Raw genomic sequence first — 19078 nt, 5'->3', positions numbered from 1 at the left:
TTCATTTTTATCCATTTTGATTGAATGATACCTATGGATCTTGGCATCTCTTTAGGAAATCACAACTCAAATTTGGATACATAATGAAAAATTGCAGGATATAAATTCTAAATAAATGATTACATTTTACTTAATTTTTATTCCTCTATCTTCCATATGCTTGTCAAGGTCTGAGCTATTGATTACAGGTGTCACAGATATCACATCCCACCGTCCAAAGTCTCCAAAGGATTATATGGCAATTGTTCTAATCCTTAGTCTATAGGTTTGAGCATCCTCAGAACAGGGATTATTTCTTAATTTAATCTTTGCATAACCAGCACCCTGGACAGTGCCAGACATAAAATAGGCACTTATCTATTTTGGAGCAGACGATACATGAATGATTTTGCCATGATAATATACTTATCTGATATATAGCTGGAGATTTGGTTCACTATGGCTTGAACATCTTTTTTATTTTGCTATAATGATATTGCTTGTATGCAAACTACTACTAAATTGTTTCAACTTCATTTTAATGAGAGATGTTACACTTGGCAAATAAAATATTACACTAAAATTCATGTTAGTATAAAAAATTATTTCAAGGCATTAACCTCCTTTTAGATACAAAACCACAATATTAAATGTAAGAAAATTTTAATTTTTAAAAATACCCTTTTAATTTAAAAATTTTTAATTTTTAAAAATACTTTCTAAAGCAGTGTTTATTTTATTCTCATCTTTAAATTCACTAAGGAATTCTTAGAGGTAGGAGGAGACCTTCATGTTTTCCATCCCACTCCCCACTCCCCCCCCCAAAAAAAAAAACAAAAACAAAAACAGGGTGGTAAAAGAGAATTTTCCAGTCAGATTCTTTTTAAATGTTATTATTGTGGAACAGTATGGACCAGTGTACATCTTACAGGCATCAATTCTGAATCGCCCACCAGCCCAATTCCTTCAGCTCGTATCGTATAAATACACTCGTGATGATTCCTGTTCCACACATGCACTACTATAAAGAGTATGGATCCTAGCAATTGGTGCTGAATTCGCAGAGAAACGAGAGCTTGATAGAGAAGCAAATGTGCCCAGGGCAAACTCGGCTACACACGCTCTCTGTAAACCGGTATTTGTTCTGTTTGCACTAAAGGAGTCGTGGCATCACAGGAACCCTTTGTCTGTGGGATGGTGGGTCTGGCAACCATGTCTACTCATAAAAACTACGTCTGCTGACTCCGCCCGGGCTGGGGGTGGGGACGTGCACCGCGTGGAGAGCTCGACCGAGAATTAAAGTGAGCGAACAAAGAGAACTCCCAGCAGCCGCCTGCCAGCGCCTCGCAGCTGCATCAGGAGACAGTCACGCCCGGAAGGCTGTTCACATCCGTCTCCCGGCGAAAAGAATCCAGTGAATAATTGATGGAGATTGAGCGAGCCCAGGACAAAGCTTTGCAGAAAAACAGTGCATCGGATTTCGAGCTGTTTTGGAACCATCTGCCCAGTACGGGGTACGGGAGTGCAGCAAGTACTTTGAGCCGGGCTACGGAGCTTCCATCTCGGGCGTGGCTGGGCCTTTTTGTCTTCTTGCCACCCCCACCCCTTCCCCCGTCCCCGCCTTCTTCTCCTTCCTCTTGAAAGTAGCCTCTCTTTGGTCACTTCTACTGTGTCCTCCCTTGCAATCCCGCCCCTCCCTTGCCTAGCCGGTGAGGTCAGCTCATGAATATCATTGGGCTTCCTGGGGAGCGTCTGGCACGGCTTGGTACCTCCGCGGTCCCCTGCTCCGAGCCGCAGCTCCAGCCCGGCCGCGGACCGCCTGGAAGGAAGCCGCTCCGGGGGCCGCTGAGTCCACAGGTCAACGCCATTGTTTGGAGAAATCCAGTGGGTGTGGAACTGGGGCCGGCGGGCCCAAAGTCCTGCTTACCCAGAAAGTCGAATATGATACTACGAAGTTAAACGTTCCTCTCTCTGGACAAAACAATAAACCCTGCGGTCGCTGGAAGATCAGAAGGAAAGCTGCTGATTTGCATCAACTTACAACCATCTCCTCTGCTGAGAAGTGAATGGTTCTCCCGGATTTCTAAATGGATGGGGATGAAAGACAGGGTAGGTTAACGGGTAGATAAAACTGCAGATTAAACGTGTTCCTTTGGGCTGTTCTGGGGTTGCTTGGTTGATAATTTCTGCGGGGAGGAGACACAGCATCTTGTCACTTGGGGAGAACCACGTGACAGCAGTCAGATACCTTTGCTTGTGGAAGCCCGGCTTTCTCCTGGGCTAGGCCTGTCTGGGGACAGAGTTTGGTGTTCTCCGGTGGCTCTCAGCTCCAGGATGATTCTGCCCAATTCAAACCAAAAATAAGTTTGCATTGGCAAAATAGCTTGTTTGAGCGATCCATGTTAGTGTGACCCACACAGATGAACCAGGCCACACATTCCAGGAGTATGTGGCTCAAAGAGAACAGTAGAAAATAAGTTGGTGGACAGCTTTTACCCCCCTCCCCAAGTCTTCTTTGTTCACTTTTATTTTCCAAACTGAGTTGGAAGGAGATCCCGAGAAGAGAAAGGGAGTTGGAGACGGCCCTCTAGTAATATTTCTTTATAACATGAGGATTTACTGCGTGTTGACTAAGTTATGCTACTGAAAATAGACAATAATAAGAAAAATGCTAGTGAAGTAACTAGCAAGTATCTCGTCTCCTAACAGGAAGATTTTTCTAAAGCAGAACTTTCTGCCTAGTCATGCCCTTTACAGTGCTTTAGAGGAAAATTGTATTTCTAAGGAAAAGGCACCTAATTGACTAGCTGACTAGCTGACTAGCTAGCTGGATCACTAGGGAGAACCCAGGAGGCAATGGTTTGCTATTTTCCAGATTTTAAATACCATGGATGGCTTCTTCTTTGAAAAAATACACAATAGAAATTGGTCTTATCACCATGAGTTAGGATGCACCAGCCTTCTGGGTGCAGAGCGAGGATGCAGCAGCCTTATTGGTTGCAGGGTCCTCCTGTCTCAGAATTTGGCTCCATAGGAGGCACTGGGCACTGGAAAAATATTACTCTGCCTATGATATATCATCTGAGAAGATACTTAAGAATAAAAATATTTTCTATCCAGCAATTACACTTAAACATAAAAAAATTCACAAAACTATGAAATGTGGATAAGTGTAGAAAAAGTTATCACCTGTATTTTAAAGAAATTGTGCACATCTGTCAATAAACTTTTCTAAAAGTTGTTTTTTTTAAATATATTTTATTGATTTTTTACAGAGAGGAAGGGAGAGGGATAGAGAGTTAGAAACATCGATGAGAGAGAAACATCGATCAGCTGCCTCCTGCACACCCCCTACTAGGGATGAGCCCGCAACCCAGGTACATGCCCTTGACCAGAATCGAACCCGGGACCCTTCAGTCCGCAGGCTGACGCTCTATCCACCGAGCCAAACCGGTTAGGGCTTTTCTAAAAGTTTTTAAAAATTATTTCCCAACGCTTAAAAAGTAAAATCCTTTCAGAACTGCTAATGACTAAACTATATAGATGATTTCTAGTGCCATTATTTTCTTGAAAATGACATTCATTGTTTAAATATATATATATATATATTAGTAAAAAGGAAGTTGGGTGCGTTTTTCCAACTAAGAACATTGAGAAAAGTATCATTTATCCCTAGGAAATTTTCTTCAGGAGCCTCCTTCATAACCCTTTCCTGCAATTGACACTGGGAATATTAATTAAACAGAACCCTCTATAAATTGCAGTTTTGAGGTGAGAAAAACCAAAGTTGAAAAATTAGGGTATTTACAACTCTAGTTGACATCTCCTTTTCCTCTGAAACTTCTTCTGGACTTTAACCCTCTTTTTTTTTTTTTTTTAAATCTTCCTTGCCCTCCATTCTTTTTCTGGCTCCATGTCTCACCCTTGCCAAAACATGCTACTTTGAGAATGTAAGGTTCAACTGCTTTCACATCGCCATCATTTTAATGGAATGGGTTGGAGATAGCGCCTCCCTTGGCAAAACGAGAATGGACAATTCTGCATCTTAATCCTGAAGTCAAGGCCTCTATTAAGCACCTTCCAAACCTCATTTTCAAGGACTTTTCTTGCATTGCTCTGTAACAATGCAGACAGCTTGTATGTTTTCCTTTTGTTTCTGTTCCAGATTAGAAAGGAAGTTTGGTGGCGGTGAGGAGGGAAGAAAGTGATCTGGCGATGGACCACTCTAAATCGCATCCAGTAGATTCTTCCTAGACAGCCATGAGTCAGCCACCGACCGGGGGCGCTGCCCCTGCCACAGCCGCAGCTTCCGCTGCCACCGCCGCCACCGAGGCTCGCCTGCACCCGGAGGGCAGCAGCAGAAAGCAGCAGCGAGCTCAGTCACCCGCTAGACTGAGGGACAATACGGTCCGACAGGCCACAGCAGCTACCCGGTCCCCGGTGGGGGCAGGCACTAAACTCAATTCTGTTCGGCAGCAGCAATTGCAGCAGCAACAGCAGCAACAGCAGCAGCAGCAGCAGGGCAACAAGACCGCGGGCCGCGCGGTGCCTGGGGCCGGCAGCCGAGGAAGCGGAGGCGGGGCGGAGAAGGCGGCGCCCCCGGCTCCCAAAGGGGCTGTGCCGGGAGCTGTCCAGCCCGCGGCTGGTGCTGAAGCGGCCCCCGCGGCAACCCTGGCCCCGGTGGGCGGCCGGAGGCTTGGCCCCACGGAGGAGCCGCCGGGGAACCTCGAGCCCGTGTCCTCTAAACTCGGGGAACCCCCTCCGCTCGGGGAAGAAGGAGGAGGGGGTGGGGAAGTAGGAGGAGCCGGCAGCGGCTCTGGGGAAAGGGAGGGGGGCGCTCCGCAGCAGCCGCCGCCGCCCAGGGGCTGGCGAGGGAAAGGAGTCCGAGCTCCGCAGAGGGGCGGCAGCGGCGGGGAGGGGGTCTCCCCTGCGCCATCCTCCTCCGCGGTCAAAACCCCAGGCCCCGGCAGTAGAAACTCCGGAAGCGGCCTAGTGGGGGGAAGCAACAGCGGAGGGAGCTACTGGAAGGAAGGATGTCTGCAGTCTGAGCTCATCCAGTTCCATCTCAAGAAAGAGCGGGCGGCGGCGGCGGCGGCCGCGGCTCAGATGCACACCAAGAACGGTGGCAGTGGCAGCCCCCGAAGCTCCCCGGTTTCCGGCGCCCCTGCCGGTGGCGAATCTCCTGCCGTCCCTGCCTCCTTCCCAATGGCCGCGGCGGCCGAGGGTCCCCAGCAGAGCGCGGAGGGCAGCGCGAGCGGCGCCGGCATGCGGGCGGCGGCGCCCCCTCCCTCGCAGCCGCACCCGCACCCGCACCCGCAGCAGCGCCAGGAGCAGGAAGAAATGCAGGAGGAAATGGAGAAGCTTCGAGAGGAAAACGAGACTCTCAAGGTGAGGAGGGTGGGGGTTGGCGGCTGGGGGAGGGGAGGTGTGGGCCCCGGAGGATTAGGGCGTGTCCGGCGAGGGAGAGAGGCTGCTAACCTGTTAGGGAGCCTTAAGGAGGGAGGGGCACAGGAAACGAGGGGAGGGGGTGCCCTGGCCTTTTCCGGTTTTTAAACCGCCGGAGATTGGTAGCGTTAGGTTTTCCTGTAAATCCAAATCTGGACCTTCGTTTGCCTAATTACCATGGTTTGCCCACATTTTCATGGAGAGGGCTCGGTGGAGTAGGAACGCGCGAGGAGGCCTAAAGAGGGCCCGTTTGGCTAAGTTTCCCTGTCATTCCTGTCTGCTGGAGAGGGGGCAGTAACGCTGAGGATTTGAAATTGGGATGGGGTGTACCCGGTGTGTGTCAGAGGGGTGGGGGGCGAGGGGGATTTTGACCCGCGGCCTGTCACCCCAGAACGAGATCGACGAGCTGAGGACCGAGATGGACGAAATGAGGGACAGCTTCTTCGAGGAGGATGCCTGTCAGCTGCAGGAAATGCGCCACGAGTTGGAGAGAGCCAACAAGAACTGCCGGATCCTGCAGTACCGCCTCCGCAAAGCCGAGCGCAAGAGGCTCCGCTACGCGCAGACCGGCGAGATCGACGGGGAGCTGCTGCGCAGCCTGGAGCAGGACCTCAAGGTCTGCGGCGCGGGGACTCGGGGCGCGCGGCAGGGGCGGCGGGTGGGGGCCAGGGCCCAGGGCGGGTGGGAACTCTGAAAGGCCTTCAGTAATGGCTGGCAGAGGGCTTTGAGGACACGGAGATTCGCAGTTCTGACCACGAAGTATCAGTGCCGGAAGGAGAAGGGAAGAACAGACAGGTGGATGGGAAGAGCTCTGTGGGCTCTCCTGGGAGTGAGGTGGCTCTAACAGAGGCGGTGGGAAGAGGGCGCCCCCCTTCCTGGCGGAAAGCAGGGTGTGGCAGAGCGCAGGCTCTGGCCTGGGTCTGGCCTCCAGAATCTGTCGTGCCAGTGCAGGCCCGGTGGAATCAGGCGCTCAAGAGCAGAGTAGTTGAAGCCCTGAATAGGAACAGCACTGGGAAGAGTTTGAGATTTCTCCCTGCAAGACCCCACCTATCTTCCAGGAGTCCTTTGCGGTACTTACCACTTCCATAACTCCCCCAAAAGGAAACTGTCCAACTTAAGACCCCTTTTGGAGGTAAAGGGAGAGTGAAGTAAGTAAAAGAAACATTTCACATTATTTTTAATGGGAAGTCGCTTCTTCAGAATCTCCCCCAGAGGAGAAATTTCAACTTGGAAATGCGTTTTTAGGCAGGTGTGGTCTGTTTAGTTCGGTTTGACTGTAAGTCAGTTGTTATCTGCATGGCCTTGAATAACCAAAAATATAATTTTAATTATATTAACTTCAAGATAGGAAAATCAAATGTAATTATCCTACATTTGTTTTCAAAAAAACATTTTATGAAAGTGTATTATTTCTTCTTTTTCTTACCTTTGTTGGGTATTAACTTCGTTGGGCACTGGGCACCATGGCAAGCATTGTTATATATACAGTGTGTCCCCCCAAAATGTACACACACTTTAACAGCAGATAGCTCAATTTTGAAAATGAAATCTATTTTAATAAACACTGCCTTTGTAATTATTCAAAGTGTGTGTATAGATTTTTGGGGACACCCGATATTATTATCTCATATATTTCTCAAGGAAAAAAAAAACTATAAAGTAGGGATTATTGATAACATCATTTAACAGGTACTTACCCTGAACCTTTTTCTCATGTTGGGTGCCCAGTCTCCATCTGGCCCTGTAAGTCAGCTGGTAGCTAGCCAGGCTGGCTCCTGAGCCACCACACAAGACTACTCCACTTTTCTAAACCCTAAAATTTCCAGGATAATTTTAGAACAGGAGGCAAAACTGCCTACACATGATAGATACAATTGAACATTTATTGCTACAATGCAGGGTAGAGGTTAAGGGAACAGAGTGGAGAGCCAGACTGCCTGCTCACTCGTAAGCTATCTGACCTTGAGCATATTACTTCACATATCCAAGACTTAGAGTTCTCCATCTATAAAACAGGAATGATAATCATACCTATTCATGGGATTGTTGTATGTGAACGGGCTATATGTAAAGTATCTGGAATAATGCCTGCATATGGCATATAAGTATTGGCTCTTACTACTTTTAATATGAATATATTTTGTTGTCTTTAATTATATTTTGTTGTTACACACACTTTAATTTAGGTTGCAAAGGATGTATCTGTGAGACTTCACCATGAATTGGAAAATGTGGAAGAAAAGAGAACGACAACAGAAGATGAAAATGAGAAACTGAGGCAACAGCTTATAGAAGTTGAGATTGCAAAGCAAGCTTTACAGAATGAACTGGAAAAAATGAAGGAGGTTAGTATTCAATTATTTCATGCTGTGCTAATTATTTTTAGCTCTTTAGGAAACAATTCCAAGGACTAATATGATTGTTAAAATATTTTGATTTTTTCATGATTATAAGACAGTTTGTTGCCTTCACCTAATAAATAACAGATAGATGAGTTTGTACTAATAAATGAGAATTTGACTTCAGCCCTTCCACTTACTTGATCTATATGAGCTGTGACTAATGTCCTAGCCTATGTCATCTAAATACATGTTAATGAAATAAATTACATTGCTATTCCAAACACAAAGGGTGTCACGCATATGAAGGAATAAGCCTTGTGTTAGCAGAGGGGAAGAAATGGTTTGATAATATTACTACTGAGTTCGTAGAACCATGCACCTTTAGGATGAAAATTGCCATACAGTCCATTTAATCTAATATAATACAATCCAGTCTATCTGATCTAATCATTGCTTGAACCCTTTTTATAACAGTCTCCAAATGGTCTAATGCTTAGAACATCAGCAGTGACTAACCCTTAAAAGATCTGCTGCAGCAGCTAATTCTATCACAGCATACCTATTTTAAAGGTTTCCTTTGTTTGAGTTGAAATCTATTTAATTGGTAGAAGAGTCAGATTTCTCTTCCACATCAGCTATTTCAAGATTCCTTCCATGTGTCCCTGAATCTTCTCAAAAAACTCAACATCAAAAGAAATAATTGAAAGAGAAAAACAAAGCAAAACAAAACAGAAAAGGCCTATCAGTAATAAGTAACAACTTGAGTTAAAATAATATATATATTTTAAAATGGCCTCAGACATTCAGTATGACTTGTGAAAACTTGAGAATCACCAAATTACATAAGTGGTCTTCTGAACATTTTTCTGTGCTTAAATATGCAGATTTGAAATGAAGATCTTAATCTTTCCATGGACTAACTGAGATATGCAGTTTTCCCATTTGCTGTGCTTATCTCAAAATGGTATAAAAGTGTTTCTTCCATGTAACAGTGAAATTATTAATAGTCTGATTAAGAATATGTGCCAGGAATTGTAGAAAACTGTTTCAGTGGGGTAAACTCTTTTTGTGATCTGAGTTTCTGCTTATTCTTATACTATCCTGACTTCAAACATTCCTAACATGACATTTTAATGACCTGCAGTTCTTGGCTAATGCCCAAGGTGGCTGTGTGCTACTGTAGAAAAATCATGGAGACTGGGAGCCAGGTGACTAACCTTACTGGTAACTAACTGGGTGACTTCTGTCTATTCAGCTGTGAAATGTTGTTTTCTAGGTTTCTCAGCAGCTCCTGTGGCTATCACAGATTTTATCAGGAAATCCAGGACATTATAATTAAAGAGCAGCATGGATTTTTTTTTCTAAAGTTAAGAGATCAAATATGAAATGGAATAGATATATGTTTCTTCAACAGTAATGTACAGTTGAAATTTATAAAGATTGACAGTTTAATTTCCAGGGAAAGAATAAAGTAGGTAGTTGTATTAGTTTGGTAGGGCTGCTGTGATGAGGTATCACAAACTGGATGGCTTAAACAATAGAAATCTATTTTCTCAGAGTTTTGGAGGCAAGACATTCAAAATCAAGGGGGTGGTAACTCCTTCTGAGGGCTGTGAACGAAGGATCTGTTTCAGACCTCTTCTTTTAGCTTGTAGATCACTGTCTCCCCTTTCAAATGGCATTCTCTCTATAGCTGCCTGTGTCTAAATTTCCCCTTCTTGTAAGGACACCAATCATATTAGATTAGGGCCCACCCTAACGACCTCATTGTAGCTTGATTGCCTCTATAAAGAACCTATCTCCAAACAAGGTCACATTCTGAGGTACTTGGGGTTAGGACTTCAAAATATGAATTGTGAGGACACAATTCAACCCAGAACACTAGCTATTAAATACCTTCTTATGGGCAAGCAAAGAGAAAGTTCACTGTTGGTTTCATTTTAGGCTCATTCCATGGTTTACCTCACTTGCCTTACCCCATATTTGTTTATACAATTAAAAACATTCAAGCCACAGTGGATAGAGCATTGACCTGTGGACTGAAGGGTCCCAGGTTCGATTCCGGTCAAGGGCATGCACCTGGGTTGCAGGCATATCCCCAGTGGGGGATGTGCAGGAGGCGGCTGATCGATGTTTCTCTCTCATCGATGTTTCTAACTCTCTATCTCTCTCCCTTCCTCTCTGTAAAAAATCAATAAAATATATTTAAAAAAAAAAACAACATTCAAGCCAAAACGAACTTCATTTGATTACCAAGGATAAAAGAGAAACACTTGGTGATTTGGTATCATGTGAATGCTTTTCAAGTGGGTATCTAGAAAGTTGGCTTTCAGGATGGCATCAGAGCTTTCTGATTTTCATCCTATGTCCAGGAAAGGGGAAAATGCCTATAAACTGGCTGTTTACTAGCCAGACAGGTGGGACCACTCCCATCTTAACATAAAAGCTAAAATAACCTGGCTACTGGGAAGAAGGGCTGGAACCTGGGAATGTCCACAGGAGAATCATTGTGATTCAGAATCAGCGTCCTTGTTTCTGTTCCTCACACCTTTCCAGTGACTGTTTCCTCTTTCAGGGCTCTAACTCTGGATTAAGAACACGCTCTTGTAGCACCAAATAGTGTAGGTATATATGTTCCTGCCAAAGGGGCAATTTGCTTTCTCCTTGGAGTCATAAAAGCCAAATTCCAATCCCTGAGTAGAGACTACAACAGTAAAAGTGTAAGGAATTTTAAGAACAGGCATGCACAGTGATGCTGCATGATTTTGTGCATTTAATAGTTGAGTGAGCACTTATCTCCATGGAAGATGGATGTCATAAAACCAAATAAAGGTGAGGACCCTTAAAGAAAAAAAAAACCCAGATATGCAGCACATCAGCTTTTAAAGGTAACTTTTTATTAAAAAGATGGGCTCTGAAATAGCATTTACAGTTAGAGAAGATGGTGGGGGTGGCAGAAATAGAGAGGAAGGGCAAGAGAATGGAAAATAAAAATTTGAGGGATTCTAAATGTAACAAAGGGGAAGTTAAAAATATTCTGGCAAGAAAGTTCCATAATAATTCATGTGGTGTTGACCTTTTTAATGTTCAGAAAAGTGTCAGAACTAGTAAAAGTAGTTTAAAAATATGTTTAGAAATCAGAAATGTTTCATTTAAATAAGATTTTTGTAGTTGTAATTTTTTTGCCCTCCAAGAACATAAATATTAAAACTGAATTGTAGTAATAAGTGCCTCACTTTGTCGGGTAGGACTATGACTTGTCCCTATATGATTATAACGACTTCATTTAACTATCTGCTTCCTTGGTCGTAAAAGGAAAACATATTCAAATCCTTGGTGAGCGTTAACCGGACGACTGTCACCCCTTTGTGGCATTCTACCAGTGGAGAAAATAGACCCAGGCCAAGCTTTCCATTATGAAGAGAAGATATTAGTTATGAAGTAAAATCATAAAATATTAAATAGAATATATTAGAGAGAAGCAATCCTCCAACTCCCAGATTTTAGTTTCTTATATGGAGTCATATAGATGTTGAATAGCACAACTGGGACCAACAGCCCATCTGTAGGAGTTGGAAACCATTTACTGAAGGTTTAACTGGCTTCAAGGGTGTTGACCAATTGCTCTCAGGGCTGGTGGTTGCCCAAAGTTCTGTGCAACTGCTCACATCCGTCTGCTTATCTCCTCCCCCTGAGAGGATGGAGTAGGCTTCTGGGAGTAAGAAGAGTTGCATAGAGACGGGATGGAGGTAATTAAATATGTTTATTGCAGTTTGTTGCTTGTATTGAAATAGCCGATAGTCTGCCAATCGCAAACAAGAGGGACCTCTTAGGATGCTGCCTCAGAACCTTAATGGCATTCTCACTTAGATTATAAAACACTGGTGGCTACTAGCAGTATGCTTTCTCGCAGTAGAAAAATGCCTTCACCTTTATGTAACCTGGGAAGAGTGATGGTCTATCTTTTAGCATCACACACAGTCATAGCGATGTTATTTTATGGAAAGTACAACCAACTCTTTGAATTCGAGGACAGGTTAAGGCACAGATAGCATAAAGTGAGGGTCTGTGAAGGGTGAGTCTTTGCTTCATTTCATTGAGGGTCACTGCTCTTCATGGAGTCCCGCTGCTGTAGAAAGAATCATTTTCAAAGCTTTGAAATTCCTCTACTCTTCAGGAAGGAGGGTCTTCTCATGCCACTTTTAAGGTCTGGTGCTTGGAGAAGCATCAAGTAAAAGCCATTTGAGCAAATAAATGGCCAACAGAGGACCTTCAAAAATGGAAAGAGAAAAAAGTAACTGAGATGATGATGAGGATGGTTTATTAGATCCTTTACATTTGAGAATCTGTATTCTTTGTGTTGTCTCATCCCTCACTTTCACACGAGAGACTTAAAAGAAAATGATTCTCTTAATTTTTTCTGGTCTTTGCTCTAGAGGGCTCTTAACTGGCCTACTACAATAGCACCATCTATCTTAGGATTTTTATTTCCTGTGTATTTGGTTAATATAGCCTATCTATTACCAGGAACTTTCATTCTTGAACAAAAAAATAATTAATGCTATAAATTTCTGTCTCTGGGTCTTGTTCTTTTCGTTTTTGGGTTTTTGTCTTTACTATAGAAATTATATCTAGCTATATACTCAGACTCTCTTTGCAAACAGAAAACATTAATAAACAAATATTTGCCCTGCATAATTATAATTACCCTTTTATTTTCTTATATAAAAGAACTGATTGTAACTATATTTGGTTTTGGTAGGGCATGTAATAAAGAAAAAAGGCTGAGTGATAAATTAGCAAAGACCTACAATGCTTCTGGTTATTGCTGTTGCTCAGCATTCAAGACCTGGTTTAGTGAAAAAAATCAGAACTAAAAACCCGGTGTGCTAGGCTGAGGGCCGGTGGAGCTTTCTCAATAATCGGAGCCACACCTTTGGTGTAGCCTTAGCTCTTCACCCCCGGAAGCACAAAGGCCTCGTGGCAACCAAAGAATTCAGCATCTTTTCCAGGAGTAAATAAACTAGAGAATTGAAGGATGGCACCCGGACATTCTGACTCCGGCAGAAAGTCTCCGAGGTGACTTTATATAGTTCTCTGGGGTGAAACCGTGTAGTCTCCGGGATGAAATCGGCCCCTGGGTGGCTACCAAGCTCTTTGTAGCGGGTGTGGCACCTGAGGAAGGATTGTTGGTTATGAGTAAACTAGAGGCCCCGTGCATGAAAATTCATGCACTGAACGGGGGGTCCCTCAGTCCGGCCTGCATCCCTCTCACAGTCCGGGAGCCTTCAGAGGTGGGAGGCGACCTGGTGATCAGGGGAAGGCGCCACCCCATCACATCTCTGCTGCTGCCACTGCTGGCAGCACAAGCCTCAGCCGGTCCTGGTTACCTGAGCCTTGGGCAGCCCTGGGTGGCTGGGGGGCTGAGGGGACTGGGCACAGCCATCTTGTGGCTGTGGGCGCTGCCATCTTTGAGGGCGTGGCAGTCAATTAGCATATTTCCTCTTTATTGGCTGTGGGTGCCGCCATCTTTGCGACAGTGTGAGGGTCAATTAGCATATTCCCTCTCTATTAGATAGGATATCCAAACATTTGTATTTTGTTATTATTGAAATTTAATTTATTTTTATCCCCCTATGACTTCCTTGATGTTTTTGAAGGCGAAAGTCTCTGCAAGAGGGTAAGAATCTCTCAGGGGTTACCTGGCCTTTATGTATGTGACCAACCAAAACCTCTTGTAGAACTGACCCCCATTTAACGACCTAGTTCCTTCCTCAAGGGACTCTGAGGGTGGGCTGTGATGGTGCCTTTTGGCTTTTGGGCAGTAATTGACAACACTATTCTCTCCCACTCCCCTCTACCCTGGCCACCCTTGGCTGCCGGAGAAGGCCCCCCCGCCCCTTAGCAGTACAAATAGCTTTGTCTTACTGTCTCACCCTTTTTGTTGAGTCTAAAAACCAAAAACTTTGACTTTATATTAGCCACCTTTTAAAGCAAACAGTAAGTGTCACCATGAGAAAAGTCCGTGACCTTAAGTTAATTATTTTTTTATAGACAAGACAGCCTTTTACAGGTTGCACATTTGCATCACTGTACTGAATACTTTGATATCAGGACAGGGCTATACCTGTTTTGATCACTCAACACCAGTTCAGTGCCTGGCATGTAGTAATTAGATACATTCTTCTGTAATACTAGAGGTCTGGTGCACAAATTCGTGCACCAGCGGAGTCCCTCAAACTGGGACTCCAGTTTGGAATTGGCCCAAAACTGGCTCTCCGACATCCCCTGAGGGGTCCCGAATTGTGAGAGTGCACAGGCCAGGCTGAGGGACCCCACCAGTGCACGATCGGGGAGAGACATGGGAGGTTGGTTAGCGGGGAGGGACCAAGGGAGAGTTCCAGGGCATGTCCGGCCCATCTCGCTCAGTCCTGATCAGCCGGACCCCAGCAGCAAGCTAACCTACTGGTCGGAGCGTCTGCCCCCTGGTGGTCAGTGCATCTGATAGCGAGCAGTTGAGCGGCCTTAGCATATTGTTAGCATATTATGCTTTGATTGGTTGAACGGCTGACCTGTTGACCGGACACTTAGCATGTTAGGCTTTTATTACATAGGAATTGTAACAATTGTTATTTCATTTGCATATATTTTTTGCCCTGCACTGAACTCCCTGAGAGTAAGGACTGACTCTGTCTTATTCATCACTGTGTCCACAACAAACCAGAACTTGTTGACACAAGATTGATAAACCGTCACTAATTTTGAATGAGAGAATGAATGGAAGTTGGGAGAGGTGTTTAAGACCCTCTTTTGCAGAGAATGAGAAGCATGACTCAGCACCAGGCCTCTTTCCAGGGTGCTCAGTGCAATGCAAACAAAATGAGAAGGAAGCCAATGAGTAACTCGCCACGCTTCCAGAATTAGATGTCTCCTGAGACTTTCTTCCCGATAGAAACTCCCAGTCCTCTACCTTGCTTCTCTCAAACCCTAGTTATTCCCCAGAAGCAACGCGTCTTCCCTGCAACAGCTCTTGTGGGCTTCTTGGGAAGGGGAAGGATAGGAGTCCAAGAACAAGGGACACTTCTGACACCTTGACACCAGCTCTGCAATTTAGCTTCCATGTGAAATGCAGATTCAGACGAGAGAGGACTGCAGATGCTGTCATTCCCAAAGACATTCAACTCGATTTGCTTTAAATCTTCAGTGTTTGGGATAGTCAATTCAGCAGTTAATTTGGTTGAAGAGATATGAAAAAATTGCCCCAGGGCTGCAGTTGCTTGATAACCATGTGGTAAGTGCTAATTAGAAGGCAGCCACTGTGCCAGATTCTTTATGTATAATTATGTTGTTAATAGTTTCATTTTAGAGATGAACACGGGAGACTCAGGAAGGTTAATATCAGGAGTAGCAGGCTGGCTCCACAACCATCTGTCTGTCTCCAAGCTCATGGTCTCCACTGGCCAGTGCTGCACAACCTCCCTGCAGGGACTGGGGCTGCCCCTTCCACAGCCATCTCCATGTTCTTCCCGACCCACAGATGACCTGCCCTCTTTAGGGACCTCAGTATTCTCCAAGTTCTGTATCTCTAGCACACATCTAGGGAATGCTCTGAGACTGCCAAGGTGCCTATAGGAAAAAACTATTTTATCTTGCAAAAAGCAACTCTTTGGGAAAAACAAAAACAAAAAAACAAACAACAACCTAGAAACATAGGCCTAGAAAAGTATTTTCAGGTCTGTTGACTCTGTCCCCTGTGTTTTTTCAGATAGGTCACTTAATATCTGACTCTCAATTTAATCACCTCTTAAAGGAAAATAAATGTTTTCCTTATCCAGTGTATTCACAAAGATAATATGAGATAATATGTGTGAGAGTGCTTTATAACCTGTAAGGTACAGTGTAGATTTTAAATATTATTGCTGCTGTTGTTATTAGTCCCACAGTGCTCTAGATTAGCTAACTAAGACTTCACTCCCAGAAAGAATTTTTAAGTCCATGAGATTGGAAGGTCATCTATCTAGGACTCCAGTTCCTCTGTACAGGCCTTTGAAACACGGATGTCTCTTGCCATGAGTGTCTACTACTCCAAGGCTCCCCCTTTACATTTTACTTCACTATATAGTCAGTCGTTCTAACTTGATTCTAACTTGTTTCGCCTGCCTGTTCCCTCTCCCGTGAGGCATGTCCTTAGTTCTCACTGTTTCCCCACCATTGGCTCACATTTGCATATGTTTGGGAGGATGTGCAGACAATGCAGCTGCACCCTCTGCCCTTGCATTCATCAGTGCGGCTGAGGACTCCAATCTGTCTGGATAAGTGTGTCTCTCCTTCCTTCGCTGCTCTGTAAATGTTCTTCAACATTTAGCAGCGAGAGGAGGGCTATTGTGTTCAAGCACAAGATACTTTGCTTGACTCCACATCTAAATTCTATGGTTGCTGACTTTAAGAACCATATTTCTATTTCACTCACATGCAAAGATTGTTATACATACAAAAACCACCAATAAATGCTTAGGCAAGAGAAGAGCAGTTCAGAGGCTGTGCTTGCTGTCAGAGGAGTTCACCTCTTGCTCCTTAAATTAGAATTTATTCAGTTCCTTCGTTTTCTAATACTTGTGTTGCATTTGAGTAAATATAACATGCAATTTTAGTATTTTCCAAATTGAAAATTTAGTTGTATCTTGAAGATTTTAGGCTTGATTTCATTTTAATGGAAACACATCACTCAGTTGCTATCTGCATTCAAATTCCATTTTTTATGTTTCAGGGTCAGTTAAACTGATCTTTATCCAGATTGTAAATGACAGTTGAAGATGACATTGAAAGATGTCATTTAGTTTCTCTCCTGTCACTTCCATTTCATTCTTATATATTTCACTTAATGGAACCATTTATATTCAGCATGATTCAACTCAGAAGTGCTTAAAATTAAAAATTTAAACTATTCTATGTTCATGTTCTAGCTAGTTCAATTATTTTCAGTTTTTCTGACCAATTAATCATAGTGGTAAGTGGCTAATAAAATGAACTATATTATTTTTCTTTCCTTCACAGAGTAAGTGTTCTTACCATTACATTGGCCAAGAACCTTGAAAAATAGTAGAAATAATTCGACAGTACAACTGGTTCTTCTGTTTAAGTGCACGGTGAGCCACTACTAAGTTCGTATGTGGTTTTATCCACCGCCTCCTTGCACATGGAAGAAATTTTCATAGACCTTTATCAGGTGGTAGCCATCTGTGTGAATTTAGGAGGATCTGTTGTATGGAAAGTATTATTTTTCAAGGAAACCATCACCACCTCTAGGGATGAAGACACTGCTGAAGAAATAATGTTACAGGGACCAGTGAAAGCTGGGACTCTGGAGGAAGTCCAGCCAATAGGAGCTGTCATCTGGAGGGGTCATAGCTACTATTATGAAGATGTGTTGAAAAAGTAAGGGAGTGAGGAGAAATACCTTGAACTATCTTTTCTTCTATGCTTCATCCCTCAGCATTTCTGCCAGTGCCTTCTACTGGCCACACCCAGCGAGAAGGCACCTAGTAGAGGAAGGATGCTGGGTAAAACAGTACACAGAGATCAGCTTCCTGAAGCACAGAGAATGACGGAGAAGGGGCAAGAATGCCTTTGGGTAGCTAAATGAGAATAAGTAGTTTAAATATATTGCCAGAGCATATCTAGGTGATGGTCTTTGTTTATAATATGTCCAGAACACATAGACCTTTTAATCTGAAAATTAACATTTATTAATTAATAGTCTCAGAGGAGCTTTTTTGTAGTATAGGCTTGATAATCACATGTGCTCTACTTTTGCTTCTTAGATTTTCTTCACTTTGTACTCCTTACTCCTATCTTCTTATCCTTTTGCCTTCCTTTTATCCTTTTCACCTGTGTCCGTGGACAGTTTCTCAAGTTTGTTCTCAATATCATTGAATTAATATTTTGCCATGTCGGTTGTGCTCTTTAAAGACTCCAGTGCAAAATGTAATCCTTGCATTGAATTTTAGTGTCCTTTGTGAGTTTTCTTATTTCCAACAGCTCTCTGTTCCTCAGGGCTTAGGTTCCTCTATGACCTTCTATTTTTAGTTACTAGTGGCCATATTTATTATCTTAGTAAGAATACAATATTTTCTAAAGCTGCCTTCTGATTTTCAGAGTAAATCAGTTTAGACATATACTCTTTATTTTTTTTTCTTTCTCTTTAGCCGAATATTTCTTTTTACTGATCCAAAAAATTGTAACAGCCTCATTGAAGTATAATGTACATACCATAAATTCACTTGTTTTAATGTACAATTTAATGGATTTTAGTAAATATGTCATTGTGTAAACATCTCTATAATATAATTTTAGGACATTTCTGTCACCCCAAAAATATACCTAGTCCCCATGTGTCATCACCTTCTGTTCTCATCCCTAACCCCAATCAAGCACCGTATGCTGAGTCATCCCCATACTGCAGGAGCCATCTTCCTCATGCAGAGCTTTCCCATCCATGCAGCGTTAGCCTGGAGGGAAGCAATAGCCCCACCCATAGGAATCCCTTTCACCCCACCCTGTGGAGTTTAAGCCCTGCTGAGGACTACAGCTGGAAGCTCATTAAGTGACTGAGACTAACAGACAGCCTGAGGCAGAGGCAGATCTCTGGGTCCTTTGAGTCTTTTCCTGACCTGCTCTGGGGCAGGGCTAGTAAAAGCAGACCTTGGTGGGTGTGCAGCTTGGTCCTTCCCCACACACACCCAGGCCCAGCAGAGGCAGCCACAAGTTTTGGATCGCTGATAGCTCCAAACAGATTGCTCAGGGCCAGTAATAAACAGTGTATGACACTTGTTTTTGTTGAAATGAAAGTTTTAGAAATTGAGTGATTGTCCATCTACTCCAAAATGACTTTGGAATGATGTGATTGATTTGATCAAATATAATACACTTTCAAAGAATATCAAGATAGCTTTAATATAAAGTGAAATCAAATTCTGACTTATTCTGGTGAGCATGTGTTCTAATATTTGTAATCGATTTCAAGTTATCTTTTTGGTATAGGGATAGAGGTTACAGTAATTCTGTTTGTCCTTGTGTGTTAGCATTCACTAAGGAATTTTTAAGATGTGCATAAGTTTCTTTCAGGACCTAAAACACATACACATGTGCCTACATATGCATCATATGCATGCTCCAATATATGCACATTGCATACAGGCATGCACTCATGCTCATTTGCTCCATGAATGTGCACATATATGTACAAACAAAATATGCTCATGGATATGTTGTTTGATTATAAAAGCTTGGATTCAGTTATTTTCCTTTTCAAA

The 19078-nt window shown here is 43.4% G+C and overlaps 1 protein-coding gene across 2 annotated transcripts in view; it reads left to right on the top strand.

Annotated features, from left to right (window-relative positions):
* The first annotated feature begins 1717 nt into the window (after nucleotides 1-1717).
* SOGA3 (SOGA family member 3) overlaps nucleotides 1718-19078 on the top strand; it is a 38057-nt gene continuing 20696 nt past the window's right edge. For both annotated transcript variants that reach the window (XM_036317753.1, XM_036317752.1), the window contains exons 1-4: nucleotides 1718-2088; nucleotides 4145-5367; nucleotides 5816-6040; nucleotides 7611-7769. In XM_036317753.1, coding sequence (XP_036173646.1) covers nucleotides 4240-5367; nucleotides 5816-6040; nucleotides 7611-7769 — 1512 coding nt within the window. In that variant the 5' untranslated portion in view covers nucleotides 1718-2088; nucleotides 4145-4239. The remainder of the gene's footprint in view (nucleotides 2089-4144; nucleotides 5368-5815; nucleotides 6041-7610; nucleotides 7770-19078) is intronic.

Source organism: Myotis myotis, unplaced genomic scaffold, assembly GCF_014108235.1.
Source record: "Myotis myotis isolate mMyoMyo1 unplaced genomic scaffold, mMyoMyo1.p scaffold_m19_p_7, whole genome shotgun sequence".
NCBI classification, from domain to species: domain Eukaryota; kingdom Metazoa; phylum Chordata; class Mammalia; order Chiroptera; family Vespertilionidae; genus Myotis; species Myotis myotis.
This window is presented reverse-complemented; position numbering and strand designations above follow the sequence as displayed.